General features: G+C 41.6%; 1 protein-coding gene across 11 annotated transcripts in view; it reads left to right on the top strand.

Moving 5' to 3' along the window:
* Positions 1-19,261, top strand: part of VPS13B (vacuolar protein sorting 13 homolog B) — a 931,639-nt gene that overhangs the window by 583,113 nt on the left and 329,265 nt on the right. For all 11 annotated transcript variants that reach the window (XM_077809935.1, XM_077809942.1, XM_077809940.1 and 8 more), the window contains one exon: positions 18,754-18,925. In XM_077809935.1, coding sequence (XP_077666061.1) covers positions 18,754-18,925 — 172 coding nt within the window. The remainder of the gene's footprint in view (positions 1-18,753; positions 18,926-19,261) is intronic.

Raw genomic sequence — 19,261 nt, 5'->3', positions numbered from 1 at the left:
CACAAATAGCAAAAGCTGGAGACTGCTTCAACAGTTTCATTATTCAAAGAGATTGGAGTCGTGTGTGGACCTGGTCCTAGATTTTGCACTTTTTCTTTGACCACGAGACAGGGAGACTAACCTTAGCCAACTCCTCTTCCATTTGTTGGAGTGCCTTGTGAAACCTGTCAGGGCTCTGTATTAGAAGAACAATGTCATCAGCATAGTCAAGGTCTAAGAGTGAGAGATCACTGATCTTAATGCCTATGGACCTGACAGAATGCTGCATTATGAAACCCATTGCCCAATGAAAGAGTGCAGGGGCCAAGACAGAGCCCTGCCTGACACCAGATACTGATTTAAAAGGGCTGACATCCAATTCCCCAGACGTACACGGGCAGTGGTTCCATTATGCAGCTCTCTAATCAAGCCCAGAGAAGTGATTGGATCACCTACACCCTTTAAGGCTTTCCATAGCACGATTTGGTCAACTGAATCAAATGCAGCCTTAAGTTCAACATACGCTACGTGCAGAGGCTTCTTGAACTCATGGTATATCTCTGACAAGAAGCGGAAGGCCAAAATGGTGTCTAATGTTCCTTGTAAAGCCTGACTGTTGGAGGCGACGCTTCTGATGTAGCAGGGGCTCCAAACATGCTAGCAGAACATGCGCAAACACCTCCCCTGACACGGACAACAAGGTGATCGGCCTGTAGCTCTTACATTCACTGTGTGGTCCCTTGCCCTTATAAAGTGAGATCACAATACCATCCTTCTAGACAGTTGGCAGGGTTCCAGTTCTCCGCACCAGACAAAAGATGGCCAGCACTGATTCTGCTACAGGGTCAGTAGCACATTTTAGCAGCTCTAGGGGGAAGTGATCAGCATTGGCTGGGCGTCCGTTTTTCAGTTTGCAGATGGTGCACATCACTTCATCCAATGTTGGTGCGTCAGTACAAGTGTCTGGGTCTGGAACTACAGTGACTGCCAAATAGTCCTGCTCTGAACAAGCGACAGCTGGAGGAGTGGTTCAGGACGCCATGATTATGTTCCACCCAGCCTGACAGGATGTCGTCATCCAATGGGTCTCTGCTCTGACAAATCTCCTATAGTTTGTGAGAGTACAGTGCGTCTCTTGCCTCTGCCTTCCCACTCCAACTGCTCACCCCCAGCCCATATTTCCCTGCTTCCTCTCCCCCCCCGCTCTCCACAGTGAAGCTGAATGGTGCTTTCAAGAAACCAAAACAGGGATGAATAGAAACATGAAAGGAACCAAGGTAACACCAAGGGGGTTAGTTGTGGGGGCCTGAGATTCGGTGGGTCATCCAGGGAGGGAAACTCATAGCCTCTACACCAAAGTATCTGTATTTGAAGGGCCCACTGATGCTGCTGCTTTGGCTCCCTGGTCCACCAAAGCAGCTGTATTGTGGGTATCCCTTGATCTGCTATTGTCTCAGCACAGAGACACTGGACTCCATGCACCCAACTCCCATCAGCATACATCTCTGGACCCCTTTGTCCCTCCATATGTGCTCTCACATCCTTTCTCCCAAGCCATGTGCGGACCTGATCCTAGATTTTGCAGCTCTTTCAGGTAATGTGTAAGCAGATCTATAGGGGGTGTCCTTCAAGTGTCCTATGTTTGTACAGAGTCACTGGCTTTTCCCCACTGTTCTGCCCACAGAGCCTCAGTAACCCACAACCAAATGTCTGTTCTCCTATAACACCCCCAACTCGCATACACCTGCATCCTGGAATACCCTTAGATCCACTCTCGGGTAGCCTCCCTCTCTCCGGCACACTTTGTGTGGTTTGCCAGGTGGAACATCTCACTGTGAGAGATCTGATTATTATTGTTGTTATTACTATTAGTAGTAGTATTTGATTTGTGTTCTGGGAGTGTCTAAAGGCCCCAATCAAGATTGGGGCCCCATTGTACTAGTCACTATACAAAAAAACATAGAAAGAAACAGTCCCTGCCACAAAGAGCTTACATTCTAAATGGACAAAGCGGACAAAGGTGGCAGTGGGGGAATATGATATAATATACAAGCAGCACAAATAACATGATGATGGTTTCAGTCAGGTTAATTTAATGATATGAGGCATGAGAAATTTGGTTTTAATTTTTGGGATGTGATTTAGTTGTGGAATTAGCTAAATGAAAAGACAAAGGAGAAGGAGACATTGAAGGGAGGAAAGGGAGATAGGGAATGGGAGCGTGGAAGGCAGCTGGAGTGTGGTTGAAGTTAATGGGGTAGCCATTGGTCTGTCTCACCTCCCCCCATGTGGTTCTTTACCTGCTGTTATCCTCATCAGATTTTTCAGACTGGGATTGTAGCAGGGGACAGTTAAAATGTCACAGAGAGGTGTGGGGAAAAGGAATAGTGTCATAAATTGGAGGGGGTTTACAGTTACAGATAGGTCATGGAGGTATCTAGGAAGAGTAATTGGAGGGACCTGGATGACATCCTACCAATTCATCTCCAGTTGTCTTCCTCCTCCCCAATATCTCACAAAATCTCTGGCCCTGTTCCCCTTTTGGGAGACGTAAATGAGCACTAGTATGGAGGGCACCTTCTCATATTCCCAGGTCGTTATCCCTAACTCCCCTTTCTCACACATACGTGCACACACGTTCCATCTTTCCCCACCTTCCCTACCAAAGATACACACTATTAGTTACCTCATTCTGCCCCTCCCTCCAAAGTGCATACACATATTGTCTTTCTCCTGGCTTAATCTTTCCCACATACACTTTCCTGTTCTGTCCAACCACCATCGTACCCACCCATGCACTCTTACCCATGTCCCACTACCTATCTTCCCTCCCACTCCCCAATACAGACATTCCTCCAGCCCTGCCTGCCCCATTTCCACCACAATAGACATTTCAGGTTCTCCCATTCCCTGCACACACACTCACACACATTGCTTGCTCTAAGCTGTCCCCTGTCATGGCTTATGAGTTGATTAAATGTCATTCTAGTTGTAACCGTCTTAGCATTGCCAGCAGTCAAGAAATAGCTTACAAAAGAAAGATGATTTTGGAACTTGGAATTATCCTGCACACTTAATAAAATGAGTGGTTTATATCAAGTGGTTTAATCACACTTGATGTAAACCATTCATTTTATTAAGTGTGCAGGATAATTCTGAGTTCCAAAATCATCTTTTTCTTTTGTAAGCTTTTGCTTGAATGATGGCAGTGCTAAGACTGTTTCAACTAGAATGTTTTCTGCTTACTTCCAGAGTTGTTAATTTGTCAAGCCAATTTCCCCAACCACGTACAGACAGGTAGGAACCAGGTAAGACAATGTCCAGAAGGGAATCGGGAACTTGGATGAAATCTGAGAAAGCACCAGGGGTTGAGATTCCATAGCTTCTCACCTATTAAACCATAATGTAGAAAGGAAGATAAGAAAATCAAGGAAAAGGATAGACACCAAAATGCCAGATGAACAAAGTTGACCAAAATCTTTTCAGTTTATTTTCTCTTTCTATATCTGTACAGTGCATGGAAGAGTACCTAGTATGTTATACTTGTTCTTTCCCATAGTCATAGAATCATAGAAACGTAGGGTTGGAAGGGACCTCAAGAAGTCATCAAGTCCACCCCAGCACTGAGGCAAAACCAAGTAAACCTAGACCATCTCAAGTAGGTGTATGACCAACCTGTTCTTAAAAACGTCCAATGATGGGGAGTCCACAACCTACCTTGGAATCCTATTCCAGAGTTTAACTGCCCTTATAATTAGAAAGATTTTCCTAATATCTAATTTAAATCTCCCTTGCTGCTGATTAAACCCATTACTTCTTATCCTCCCTTCAGTGGACATGGAGAACAACTGATCACCATCCTCTTTATGCAGGCCCTAATGTATTTCCACATAGGTCAGGTTTTCTAAACCTTCTATCATTTTTGTGGCTCTCCTCTGAGTTCTTTCCAGTTTGTCCATGGGTTAGACAAACACCTCTTTGGAATGGTCTAGATAATACTTAATCCTGCCTCAATGCTGGGAACTGGGCTAGATGACCTATCAAAGTCCCTTCCAGTCTTCCACTTTTATGATTTCTTTGATCTTTCTGGAAATGTGGCACTCAGAATAAGACACAATACTGCAGCTGAGGCTCACCAGAGATGACTAGAGTGGGACAGTTACCACCCTTGTCTTACGTATGACACTCCTGTTAATACACCACAGAATGATATTAGCTTTTTCACAACTGCATCATATTGTTGGCTCATATTCAATTTGTGATCCTCTATAGCCCCTGTATCCTTTTCAGCAGTGCTACCACATAACTAGTTATTCCTCATTTTGTAGTTTTTCTTTGATTTTCCCTTTCTAAGTACAGCCCTTGTCTTTATTGAATTTCATCTTGTTGAATTCAAACCAATGCTCCAGTTTGTCAAGGTCATTTTGAATTCTAATCCTGTCCTCAAAAATGCTAGCAACCTCTCCTAGCTTGGCGTTATCTGCAAATTTTATAAGTATACTCTTCACTCCATTATCCAAGTCATTAAAGAAAATATAGAATAGTACCAGACCCAAAACTGACCCCTGCAGCCCTATTAGAAACGCCCTTCCAGGTTGACAGCAAACCATTAATAACTACTCTTGGAGTATTGTCTTTCAATCAGTTGTGGACCCACCTGATAGTAATTTCAACTATATTTCCCTAGTTTACTCATGAGAATATCATGTGGGACTATATATAAAGCCTTATTAAAATCAAGATGTATAGTGCCTATTGCTTCCCCCTATCAAATAGGCCAGTAACCCAATCAAAGAAGGAAATTAGGCTGGTTTGGCATGATTTGTTTTCGACAAATCCATGCTGGCTATTCCTTATGACCGTCTAGGTGCTTACAAATTGATTGGTTAATAATTTGTCCTAGTATCTTTCCAGATATCAAAGTTAGACTGACTGGTCTATAGTTCCCCAGACCCTCCTCATTTTAAAGATATGCACTATCTCACATCCTCTGAGAGTTCATCCTTCTTCTATGAGTTCTCAAAGATTGCTAACAGTTCTGAGATTGCTTCAGTTAGTTCTTTAAGAACCCTAGTATGAATTTCATCAGGCCCTGCCAGCTTGAATGCATCTAACTTATCTAAATATTTTAACCTGTTCTTTACCTATTTTGGCCTGTGTTCCTTCCCTCTTTTTGATAATATTAATTTTGTGAAGTATTTGGTCACAATTTACCTACATAGTAAAGACTGAAGCAAAATAGGCATTAAACACTTCAGCCTTCTTGATTTTGTCTGTTATTAGCTCTTCTTCCCTGCTAATTACAGTCCCTACACTTTTCTTCATCTTTCTTGGGCTCCTAATGTATTTTCTAAAATCTTTTCTTGTTGCTTGTTATGCCCCTTGCTAAGTGTAACTCATTTTGTGCCTTAGCCCTTTGATTTTATCCCTATATGCTTGTGCTCTTTTTTTGTACTCAGACTTAGCAATTTGTCCATATTTCCCCTTTTTGTAGACTTTCTTTCTGATTTTCAGATCATTAAAGAGTTCACTATTCTTCCTATTTTTCCTTCACATCGAGATAGTTTGCAGTTGTGCCTTTAATATTGGGAAACTGCCAACTGTCTTGATCTCCTTTCTCCCTTAGTTTTTCTTCCCATGGGACCTTATCTACCCATTCTCTGAGTCAATTAAAGTCTGCTTTTTTGAAGTCCATTGTCCTTATTCCACTAAACTTATGCCTTCCTTTTCTTAGAATCATTAAATCTATAATTTCATTATCACTTTCACCCAAATTACCTGATACCTTTCCCGGTCGTGGGGGAGGGATAGCTCAGTGGTTTGAGCATTGGCCTGCTAAACCCAGGGTTGTGAGTTCAATCCTTGAGGGGGCCATTTAGGGATCTGGGGCAAAAACTGGGGATTGGTCCTGTTTTGAGCAGGGGGTTGGACTAGATGACCTCCTGAGGTCCCTTCCAGGCCTGATATTCTATGATTCACATTTGCTGCCTGTTGGTCACAATCAAGTCTAAAATAGCTGTCCCCCACTCACTTTCTCCACTTTCTGAAACAAAAAGTTGAGCACAATATTCTAAGAATGTATTGAAAATGTTGTCCTTTGCTGTATTACTTTTGCTGAAAATGTCTGGGTAGTTAAAATCCCCCATTACTATCAGATCATGTGTTTTGGATATTTCTGTCACTTGTTCTAAAAATGCCTCATCCACCTCCTTTTCCTGATTTTAGTAGATCCCTACCATAACATCATTTCTATTTGTTACCCCTTTTATCTTTACCCAGAGACTTTCAACTGATCAGCCTCTCATATCCTTCTGGATCTCACAACAAGTGTGTGTACTCTTGATTTATAATGCAAAATCTTCTCCCTTTTTATCCTAAGTGTCCTTCCTGAACAGGCTATACCCCTCTGTACCCGTATTCCGGTCATTAAACTTATGCCACCAAATCTCTGTGATGCCAGTTAAGTCATAATTTAGTTTATGTACTAATATGTCCAGTTCTTCCCCACACTCTGCATTTGTGTACAGATGTCTAAGATTCCGCAGATTCCCCCACTAATTTCCTTCTTACTGCTCCTCTGACCCAATTATAATTTTCCATGTCCCCATCAACATCTAATCCTCTGTTAAGATTGTCATTTTTTGTGCTTACCTGTGGGCTTTTGTCACCTGCTCCCTTTGAACCTAATTTAAAGCCCTCCTCACTAGGTTGGCTAATTAATGTGTGAAGATGGCTTTCCCTTCCTTGTTCAGGTGGATCCCATCTCTTCCCATAAGACCTTCCCATAACAGCATCCTATTGTTGAGGACGTCAAAGCCCTTCCATTGACACCATCTGCACAGCCATGCGTTCATCTTCAGGAAGAACTTGTCGCTGACTGGGCCCCAACCGTCAATGGACAAGAACACAATCTGCACCTCTAACTCCTTCGCTCTTGCTCCCAGACCCCTGTAGTCGGTGCTGATCTGCTTATGGTCATACCTAGCAATATCATTAGTGTCCATGTGGATGAGCAGCATGGAGTAGTAGAGGGATGGATGAGTCTCAGCAATCTTTCTGTATTGTCTCAGACACAGGTTCTAGGCATGCAGCACACCTCCTGGAACATCCTGTGAGGTCAGCAGATGGGATGTCTCTGTCCCCCTTTGAAGGGTGTCCGCAAGCATTGCAGTGCAGTTTGGATTGCATGAATGCAATTTCGTCAGCAATTTGTATGTCTTCAATATATGAATCAACCATTTCTATATATGCATCTCGCCAGTGTGGGTCCAAATAGTATAAGGAAAACTTTCCAATTATAACAACATTATTCTTGGGTTCCTGAGTGAAACACACATGACACGGGAGTGTATGTTCACCGTACACTTTTACTCTTTCATGAAAACTGATTATTTTATTTGGTGTGCTCTTCAGCCATCGATCATCAATAATGGGTTAAGAGGTTTTGATAGCTGAACTTGGCAATTTTTAGAAACACAACTTTTCATTCCACACAGTGCCTGGATATTATTTGTTACAGATGTTTTTTCTGGACACGCCCAGTACAGATATCTGACTTTTCTCCACTTATTTCAGTTAGGCGGTAGGTACTCATCAGGAGATTCTTCCTGATAAGCCACCATGGGAGGGTTATCATTTTGACCTTGATAGAATATTTTCAGGTGCCTACATTTAGAACTGACTTAAGTCTTAAACTGTCATCCATTTTTACAAGTTAGATTGAAGAAGGAAGCAAGTTTCAGCATGTACAGTGGAATGATAATAAATAAATACTCTACATTGCCTTATGTGGCACCACAGATTATATTTTTCCTATGATTTTATAAGAACCCTTCCAACAGCACTGAATTTTTCATGGGCCTTTCTGTTTGTGGATGTAGATAAAGTAAAATACCTTTGTCACCTGTCTGGTATTCCTTAGGTTAGGATTTCCTGGTGTAATTAGCTTTGCCTCCCTTTCCTGACTTTTGTACGTTTTACTGGGACAAGGAAAAACCTGCCACCAAATATTACTTTAACTGAGAAATGTACTGCTTAATGCTTAAAGCAGAGGTTCAAATGTCAGTGTTTGTCTGATATGAATGTGATAAGATAATTGTATTCTCTGTTTGATAAATTCAAAAGTCATAAAACATGTTTGGTGTGGATTGAACAGCCCAAAGACCTAAGGCATGGTTGTGTAAAATTTTTGCATCATCTGCTTTTTTGCCCCATCTCAATGTCCAGATGACTATGGATTATATGCAATGTATAACTTTACATTAATTAAATGTAATTAATTTACATTTAATTCCCAGTTTTTTTACACACATCTGCTGGTTTATCTGGCTCTGTACTCTAAGGTTTAGGTCTCTGTTTGAAAACCTGATTCATCAATACAAAAGCTTTGGTATGAGCTATGTCATTTCCCATGGGAAGACATTTTACCTATTTAGAAAACAGATGGGTAACTATAGCCATTTCCTTAATCCCTCTCTTGATCTGTAAAATGGGCCTAAAAAGTAAAATTGTAAGTCTGACCACTGAAAAATAAACTTCTCTGGACTTTAGAGAACCTCTGAAATTTGCTTTGGTGGATTATAATGTACAGAAAGCGAGACCCTTTCACATAGTGATTTACAAAGTTAAAATGCATGGGCCAATATGCTATTTGCTTCCACGACTGATAGGTAACTGCGATTTCTGGATTACTTCTACATAAACCATCAAGCCATTTTAGACTTGATTCTGACTCACGGAGGAATTGGTTGCAGTTCTCAAGACTGAAGGCAATTTGGGTGAAAGTGATCATGAAATTATAGCTTTCATGGTTCTAAGGAAAAGAAGATGTGAGAGCAGCAGAAAAAGGAAAAAATACTTCAAAAAGGCAGGTGTTAGTGACCTCAGAGAATGGGTAGGTAATGTTCCATAGGAAGAAAATCAAAGGGAGAAAGAAGTTCAAGAGAGCTACCCATCCTGGTATTTGTCCATCATATTGATGTAAACCAGCAGTCCTTTAAAAAAGATTGAACCATTGTTTTGCCTTATGATTTATAATTTCTTTGTTATCCTTGCAGTCTTTCTGATTTGGAAATAAAGTATTTGTAGAGTGGTTTATATGCCTGTAAAGCTTAGAAATGACTTTGTTCTTGTAGTTTCGGCTTCACTAGGTCTGAGTCTGGTTTATCTCTAGCCAAAGTAATAATACCTTTGCCTTTGTCAGTTGTGCCTGAAGAAGTGGTGTCAGGGTAATCTGATTTGCAGCATAAGAAAACTCTTGTAGTAATTCCTATGTTTGCAGTATTTATGCTATTTACAATTGATTTAGCTATAGAAAATCCCCATGGAAGTCTACTGTCATTGCCAATGTGATCACATCCAACTGAATGAGAATTACTGCTTTATTCTAGTAAGTAGTTGGGTTACATTAAAAAAAACCCCACCTCTGATGAATTGCTGCAATCAGGCTTTTGTTTCAAACTTACTTTGGAGTCCTGGAACCCCAGTGTTCCTCCAGATGGCAAGGTAAAACAAGAAGTTGTTTTGATTAGACTTAGAATCTGCAAGTGAAACATAATCAGTAACAACTAACCTTTAAATCATTTGCTGCACATGTCCACATTTTGATTTTGTAACACTGCAGATTACATTTCTGAGATTTCTCTAATTTACAAAAGGAAAGATAGAATGCCCAGAGATATGATTCCACTCTATGTCAAAACACTCACTAGATGCTTTCCCCACAAATGGAACAGAGTCATGCCATGTTGGTGTTATTCCTATACCAGTTTCACTCTGTGCCAAGATGGTAATAGTTTTAGGGGTGTTTTTCTGTAGCAAAACAAAAGCAATTGTTCCAGAAAAGTCAAGGAAATTTGCAACACTTCCTAGTTTTAGTCCAAACTGAACAACATTTTTATTTGGTGTAAAGTGCCCTTTGGTGATGTTTGGAGTCTATCTGTTTTACTACAGTTCTCAAAGAAAAGCATTAATTGGGATTTGGAGCCCTCACTTTGCAACCTTCACTTCTTAGGGAGTGAGCTAAGAGAGACACCTACGAGCCACTCATGTAAGGCCTCTAAGAAAAGGTTTGTGAGTCCTCATAGCAAACTCCAATTGAGCTGAAAACAATCCCCAGCTCAGTCTGTATCATCAGTACCAACGACACTGAACCCATCTAAATCTGGTACCAAAGGCACGTGCGGTACCAAACTGACAGGGCAAGTCGGAATGTCTAAAGACCCGATGAGCGCAGGCAAAGAAGCATTGGTTCCTCAGGGGTGTAAGATCCACCCTGGCGAAGGCTCCCTTGGTACTGTCATGAACATCAGTACCGATGACAATATGTCAGGTACCGATACACCCTGCTATCAGGTCTCTGTGTCAGACACTGTCAGTATAAATCTCTTGGCACCAACAGCCTCCGCTGGTACTGACGCCCTCTGCACTGACAGATTTCCGGTGTGCGACGGATCTTTTGGTGTCCGACACATTGGACTCTCCTTTCCACGGTGCTGGGGCCATGGTACTGAGTTCACCCAGCGCCCTTGGCTCACCAATGACCTCCTGCCATGCACCACCCTTTTTGTCGTCGGAATCAGAAAGTGAGCAAAAGGACCTAGCTTCCCAACACTCTTCTCACCTGCCATACAGAGCCCAGTTTCACTATGGACAGTGGGCATACCACCCCCCTGACCCACAGCCTCCCTGGTTTGGGCAACCATGGTACCAACCACCAGGCCCCTTCCCATCATAATGGCCATACTGGGACCCTGGCAGGCCCAAAGGCAACAGGCCTCCATCACTGCTAGTATGGCCTGCCAACAGCTGAGGAAGTGCCCTCCTTCAGCCGCTGCCTCAAGGGCCTCTGATCTCCCTGAGCAGCAAGGGAAGTGGAAGAGATAGTCACTCCTCCAGCCCACTTCTCATCATCATCACCAGATGAGACAGTGATGCCCTCTCTGCCATTTATGGCGGATGACTTTAAACTGTTCCAGGACTTGGTACAGAGGGTGGCAGACGCATTCCAAATGCATTTACAAGAGGTGTCTGAGTTGCGCCACAAGGTGGTGGACATTCTACATTCCTCTGTCTCCTCCAGAGAGGCCCTCCCTATTAATGAGGTTCTACTGGACCCCACCAAGGTGAGTCCGACCAACTTGTAAGAAGGCAGACAAGAAATATTATGTGCCAGAAAAGGACGCGGAATTCCTGTTTCTACACATGCCTCCCAATTCAATCACTGTATACGCAGTTAACTCTAAAGGCTACCAACACCACTTTAAGTCCACCCCTTATGACCAGAACTGCAAGCGCCTAGACCTGTTTCACAGGAAGGTCTACTCCTTGTCCATTTTTCAATTCAGAGTGGTGAACTATTAAGCCAAGTGGCCTATGTGAGGCTTAGTTCTTTTATTGAACAGCCCTCCGATTCTCACAAGGACCGATTTTAAAGCCTTGGTTAAAGTGGGCCATCTGGTAACAAAAACATCTCCCCAGTTTGCACTTGATGCAACTGACACGGTGGCACATTCTATTTCAACTGCCACTGTGATGAGGTGGGCCTTGTGGCTTCATCTCTCTGGCTTCCCCAAGGAGGTCCAAATGATGGTGGAGGACTTCCCCTTTGAGGGGACTAAATTATTTACTGAAAAGACTAATTCCTCCCTCCGCACGTTAGAAGATTCGAAGGCCACTCTTCAATCCCTCGGGATCTATACACCTGGATACAAAAGAAAGTACAGCCCTCAGCCACCATTCAAGCTTCGCTCACAGTACTCATCTCAATATCCATCTCAATATACACAGAGATCAAATGAACCTTAGAGGAAGAAGCCCAGGTTCTCCAGACAAAAGATGTCAGGATCTTAGGAAATTTCCTCTCAGCTCTCCTCCTCGAAGAGACAGTTTTGATGGATTGGTTGAGGTGCCCATAGAACACTCTCCTCATTTCATGCTGGAAGCCACACTGATTCCATCAGAGATCGTCTCACCCCATTCTGCAGCACCTGATAACGGATAACCTCCAACTAATGGGTGGTGGATATCATCCAAGTTGGCTACTCCATCCTTTTCTCCCCCACCCCAATACCCTCTTCAGGGACCCTTCTTACAAGAGCTTGCTACGTCAGGAGATAGACCACCTCCTCAGCGTAGGAGCCATAGAGCCAGTGTCTGCACATGTAGGGGGCAGAGGCTTCTAAATTAGGGATCTAAATTAGCTGTTACCAGTCAAGAAAGAGATCTTGGAGTCATTGTGGATAGTTCTTTGAAAACATCCACTCAGTGTGTAGCGGCAGTCAAATAAACTAACAATGTTGGGAACATTAAGAAAGGAATAGATAATAAGACAGAAAATATCATATTTCCTCTGTATCAATCCATGGTACGCCCACATCTTGAATACCGCGTTCAGATATGTTTGCCCCATCTCAAAAAAGATATATTGGAATTGAAAAGTTTCAGAAACGGGCAACAAAAATTATTAGGGGTATGGAATGTTTTCCGTATGAGGAGAGATTAATAAGACTGGGAGTTTTCAGCTTGGAAAAGAGACAACTAAGGGGGAATAGGACAGAGGTCTATAAAATCATGACTGGTGTAGAGAAGTAAATAAGGAAGTGCTATTTACTCCTTCTCATAACACACGAACTAGGGGTCACCAAATGGAATTAATAGGCAGCAGATTTAAAACAAGTATTTTAAAACAAGTAGAAGTATTTCTCCACACAACACGCAATCAACCTATGGAACTCTTTGCCAGAGGATGTTGTGAAGGCCAAGAATTCTCAAAGAAATTTGCACAGTTCCAGTTGTTTTTAATTTCTTGTTGGTGCCAGGCAAACATTTTTTCTGGCCAATCCTGTTACGTAAAATCTTTTTAAAACTGTAAAATTCTTTTTCACTGATCTGAGTGGCTTCCAAATTTAATGCCAATTTTGAATTGAAACATTTATAGGCATAGGATATCCAGTTCCTATCCAGACTATGAAATCATAAAGACACCATGCAATAGTGTCTGCAGCGTTGCCAGCATCAAGCATTTAAAAATAATGAGGTAGGCCCAAAAACATCATGAGATTACAAAAAAATTGTAAAAAGAAAAGGGGTACTTGTGGCACCTTAGAGACTAACAAATTTATTTGAGCATAAGCTTTCGTGAGCTACAGCTCACTTCATCGGATGCATTCAGTGGAAAATACAGTGGGGAGATTTATATAGATAGAGAACATGAAACAATGGGTGTTACCATACACACTGTAATGAGAGTGATCACTTAAGGTGAAAAGAAAAGAACTAACACGGCTGCTACTCTGAAACCTGTCACTTAAGGTGCACTATTACCAGCAGGAGAGCGGTGGGTGGGAAAATCTTTTGTAGTGATAATCAAAGTGGGCCATTTCCAGCAGCTGACAAGAATGTCTGAGGAACAGTGGGGGGCCGGGGGGAAATAAACATGGGAAAATAGTTTTAATAGTTTTCTGTAATGACACATCCACTCCTAGTCTTTATTCAAGCCTAAATTAATTGTATTCAGTTTGCAAATTAATTCCAATTCAGCAGTCTCTCATTGGAGTCTGTTTTTGAAGTTTTTTTGTTGAAGAATTGCAACTTTTAGGTCTGTAATCGAGTGACCAAAGAGATTGAAGTGTTCTCCGACTGGTTTTTGAATGTTATAATTCTTGACGTCTGATTTGTGTCCATTTATTCTTTTACGTAGAGACTGTCCAGTTTGACCAATGTACATGGCCGAGGGGCATTGCTGGCACATGATGGCATATATCACACTGGTAGATGTGCAGGTGAACGAGCCTCTGATAGTGTGGCTGATGTGATTAGGCCCTATGATGGTGTCCCCTGAATAGATATGTGGACACAGTTGGCAACGGGCTTTGTTGCAAGGATAGGTTCCTGGGTTAGTGGTTCTGTTGTGTGGTGTGTGGTTGCTGGTGAGTATTTGCTTCAGGTTGGGGGCTGTCTGTAAGCAAGGACTGGCCTGTCTCCCAAGATCTGTGAGAGTGATGGGTCATCCTTCAGGATAGGTTGTAGATCCTTGATGATGCATTGGAGAGGTTTTAGCTGGCAGCTGAAGGTGATGGCTAGTGACGTTCTGTTATTTTCTTTGGCCCTGTCCTGTAGTAGGTGACTTCTGGGTACTCTACTGGCTTTGTCAATCTGTTTCTTCACTTCAGCAGGTGGGTATTGTAGTTGTAAGAATGCTTGATAGAGATCTTGTAGGTGTTTGTCTCTGTCTGAGGGGTGGGAGCTAATGCGGTTGTATCGTGGAGCTTGGCTCTAGACAATGGATCGTGTGGTGTGGTCTGGATGAAAGCTGGAGGCATGTAGGTAGGAATAGCGGTCAGTAGGTTTCCAGTATAGGGTGGTGTTTATGTGACCATCACTTATTAGCACCATAGTGTCCAGGAAGTGGATCTCTTGTGTGGACTGGTCCAGGCTGAGGTTGATGGTGGGATGAAGATGTCATTAATGTAGTGCAAGTAGAGTAGGGGCACTGTTCCGCAGACGTTCTTGTCAACCACTGTATTTTCCACTGAATGCATCTGATGAAGTGAGCTGTAGCCCATGAAAGCTTATGCTCAAATAAATGTGTTAGTCTCTGAAGTGCCACAAGTACTCCTTTTCTTTTTGCAAATACAGACTAACACGGCTGCTACTCTGAAACCTGTCAAAAAATTGTGGTTCTTTTAATTTCCCTTTTGGTTTTTCTGCCTTTAAAATACACGTAAGTCACATTTTCAAACCTTTCTCCACAACCATATGAGACAGGGTGCTATTTGTAGCACCCTGGTGACTGAGGTTGCTGCAGCACTGGGAAGACTGCAGACTAAATTGAAGTCCATTAACCAGTTTCTGTTGGGGATTACAGAGACTTGTGTGGCAATTGCTGGATTAATGAAGGAATTGGCTCTGTGGTTGGGAGGATATATTGGTGAAGAATTGAGAAGTAAAGAGAAGGGCTCAGAGAGTGAACTGTGGTTAGGAGAGAAAGCTGTGTGAACATATTCGTCCTGCTATATACCTGTGATTCCATCTGTTATGCTTTGAAACTGAAAATTAAAAAGCACATATGGTGAAAGGGAAACAGTCTGCATGTGTTTGTGGCTAAGAGACCACAAGAACAGGCTAGGCAGCTACTCACAGGGTAGGTGAAGGGACAGCCTGTGACACCATAAAAGTTGGAAACTAACTTTATTTTAATGACAGCTCTGAGTATCTTATATGATCAGTTGACTTCAGAAGCTGAGGCCTTAAGAAAAGCACCAAATATTGCAAGAATTGGAAACACTGTGTCTGTTTTGGTCTCAGATTCACTGGCAAAACTGACAGCTATCTCTTGTTCACAGTGAGAACTTGATGCTTGTTAAAAAACAACAGCAGCAAACATGCAGACACACACACAACTGGGAAGAGAAAGATTTGTCCCACTATTTTCTGTGCTGTCTGGTTACATCTGCATCTAGCTGAGATTTTACAATGCATTTTGAAATGGAAGTCTCTGCACTTTCACGTGTTAAAATTAATGGCAATGGATTTTTCAAGCAAGTTTGCAAAAAGCTTTTCCTCTTAGTCAGGTTTCCAAACTGGTGGATCAAGAGGGGCAGGTCCCTCGTGTGGAGAGGGGTATAGAAGTAAGGAAAAGAACAGGGGGATTAGTCTGAGGCTCATGAGAACTGCTGTTTGGAGAAGCAACACTCCTGTCTGAATCTAGGAATTGATTTTAGTGGAGCACGTGAATATTAGGATACTCCTCCAAAATCTCATAGGGAGAGAGTAGGTTCTTGGCCTATGTCCTATGCTCCATATAGAAGGGGGAAATAGTATGGGTCAGTCTAGAACAGAAGCTCCCCTCTGTCTGATCAACCATCATCCAAACAGGTTTTTCAGTGTGGCTTTCATTTGTTTTGCTCTTTCTCAGAGAGCACGCATCTTTGTGCCCTTGTCTGTCAAGCCGTTACAGTTTTAGGGAAGGAACAGAGTTTGCTGATGCAACAGAAGATAAATACTTCCCAGAGGTGAGCACTTTTATCATAAGGACAGACCAAACAAGAAACTCGTTATGCTCTCAGCCAGCATTTTGAGGAGCAAATACAAAACAAAACAAGTATATTCTTACTGCCTTTGTTTCATATTAGGGAGATATAACCCATGCCATGGGGAAGAAAAAGGAGAAAACTCTTACTTAACACTTCTGTCCTCCATAACCATCAAAGTAGTGCTGGTTATGAGTTAATTAGATAGTGTGTGCACCCTTCCACAGTAATAAAACTGTTAGTGGTCTGTCCAATGCTTTAAGGCTTTAACTCCTTCATAATCACACATGGTTGTTAGTGTTATCTGTTTGTACTGTTGTAGATTCTAGAAGCCACAGTCAAGGATCCCATATTGTGCCAGACATTATATATACATGTTACAAAAAGACAAATGAAATCACTTAAATGTGCAAGAATATTGCAGGTAACAAGTTTTCTTCATGAGTGATGGAAATATTAATAGGGCGGCAACCAGAGAAGAGGAAGGAAAAGGCTGGGGGGGGGGAATAGGCTCTTGTACTGTCAGATATGGATGGATTTTTGTGATGTTAGTTGAAGCTGAATATTTCCTTAGGCAGACAAAGTCCCATGCTCCATTGAAGATAAGGCTGGAAGGTGATCAGAGGTGAGGTCTAGTTTGTTGGTTGAAATTTCCTCTTCTTTCTTGTTGGCAGGAACCAGCTAAGAAAGCATCAGCCAAGCAGGCAAAGACATTAAGGGATGTTGTTAGACCTAAAAAAACACATGGCCTGACATCCAATAAGTTTTGTACCGATTAAACCCACAGCTTAAAAAAAAAATTTTAAGAAAAGCAAAGGAGAGAATAGGCATTGAAACTCCAGTGAAATAAAATCAACCACAAGCTGAGGAAATACATGCAATTTTTATAACTGTATAGTCCATGGAAAGCTACCCAGTTTGTTATGGCATTTATTTCCAGTAGTGTTTTAACCCAAACAATCTTATCTTGTAAACCAGGGGTTCTCAAATTCGGGGTTGGGACCCCTCAGGGGGTCATGAGGTTATTACATGGGGGGTCATGACCTGTCAGCCTCCACCCCAAACACCACTTTGCCTCCATAATTTATAATGGTGTTAAATATATTTAAAAGTGTTTTTAATTTATAAGGGGGGGGTTGCACTCTGAGGTTTGCTATGTGAAAGGGGTCACCAGTACAAAAGTTTGAGAACCACTATTGTAAACAAATCATCTTTGAACACAGTCTCAGAAGTTATCAACAGTCCTCAAAACAAGGTTCTCCACATTAATTGTTTTCTCTTTAGCATAACTTTGAGTTAAGTATTTTTGGCTTTTCTAAAAGTTCCAGGATAAAAGTCCAGAGTGCAACGGTCTTAATCTATAGATTGGTCATGTCAGTTGGACACATTTGCTGACATTGTCCACAAATGTCACTGTGTCTGCCACTCTGACCAGCTATGTGGTCTTCCCCATGGCAGCAGTGCAAAAATACTGATATATTCAAGTTACTCATGGTTCTGCTTCCGTGAGTCTCCCAGTACATCTTTTATGGCAGTGTGAGGAACCATAGATGCCCAAGGCAATGCTGCCTTGGCTGCCTCATGGCAGCAGACAGAAATGCAATGGGGGAGCTCCATCTGCATGTGCATACATATTGGGATCCACTCCTTCAGCCCCCACTGCAAAGGACAGCCCCACTCTCACATCTCTTCTTCCTCTACTGCCTCATAGACCTAATCAAACCTCTCTTCCCTTCATAAAGACCAGATTTCACCCTCTATTATGCACAAATACACTATCTTTTCCACATCCACCCCAGAGCTCCCTGTTGGCCAGCCCTGATCCACCAGGGTTTTTGTGAAGAGAAGAGGTAATGAGGCAGGCTAGCAGAGTTTGTAAAATGGAAGCAAATGCTAGAACTTAACAGTTTCATCATATAATCTGGGCAAAACTCCATTAGGTTTCCCTGAATAGGGGGACTAACTTTTATGTGTCTAATTTTGAATGTTCAAAAATGGCTTATGTCCAAGACATTATCAGAATGTGTGTGTGTGAAGTTTGGCAGTCCATAGTAGTTCAGCTAGAAGAACCTTCAGAGGGGTGATGAAAATAGAAAAATTCAAAAGGAGAGGGTGTCTTATGTATAATTTTCCCCTTGCAAATTTAACGAAGACTTCGTCCAGAAAATACATAGAAAATTCAGTTGTCCTGTGGAGAATTATTGACCCAAATTTAGAGACTAATTTCAGTCCAAAGAGATGAAAGACAGAAATATCAATTCTCTGTTAAGAGCAAATCTCAATGCACCCTTAATTATGGAGTTGTTACCAATGCTTCCATATTCTGTGGTGCTTTTGCATTTTAAAAAGTAAATATTTTTTTAAAAATTAACTGATATTTTGTCTTGAAAAAAATCCATCATATTGTATGAAGTTGTGTAGATTTGACCATGTTTCTTATAGTGTTGCTAACTAATTGAATAGTACTGGTTAATGAAGTAAGCATATATTTCTCTGAAGATAATTCTTATTGTGTAAGCGCTAGGAGCACAGGTGTTATTGTTTATTAACTGTGCTACTCAGTAGAGTGACGCAATACTAATTTAGTGCCACACTGAAACGATCAGTATATAAGCATATTATATACAGTATATGGATATGACCTGTTATAGTATTTTAAGACAGTCATGTGAGATATTTCTAAATTATTACATAATCTGGGTGGTCACTGCGCCTTTTCAGTTAGTATTTCTCTTTTTTCTAGGCTGATTCTGTACAAGGTGGTGATGATTCTCCATTCTCAGACTCTATTACCTTGGAACAAACAACAAGTAACATTGGAATATCAAGTGGACGTGTTAGCTTGTGGATGCAATGGATGTTGCCAAAAATTACTATAAAGCTGTTTGCACCAGATCCTGGAAGTAAAGGCACAGGTATGGTACATAGAATTATCTATTTTAATTTAGTACTTTAAGTGTGTAGTTATTTTAAGATAAAACCAATTGCTATTTAAAGCAAGTATTCATGAAATGAAAACTCTGATAGTTATAAAAAAGATGCACGTGTTTGTCCAGTGTTTTAGCATACTGCAATATGCTGTCATGCATGGGATCAGACTTCAGCATTGTCCTTTGCACCTGGATTGGCAGAGATTAGGAGCATTGCAAAGGCAATTTTGCATCTTAGTCTTAGATCACAAAGTGATTTTTAAGTTTGAAGACAATTTGTTCACTTCTTTGGAGTTATGCAAGCATGAAAAACAGTATATT

Source organism: Eretmochelys imbricata, chromosome 2 (genome assembly GCF_965152235.1).
Source record: "Eretmochelys imbricata isolate rEreImb1 chromosome 2, rEreImb1.hap1, whole genome shotgun sequence".
Classification (NCBI taxonomy): domain Eukaryota; kingdom Metazoa; phylum Chordata; order Testudines; family Cheloniidae; genus Eretmochelys; species Eretmochelys imbricata.
Note: the sequence above shows the minus strand (reverse complement) of the source record. Positions and strands in the feature narration are given on the sequence as shown.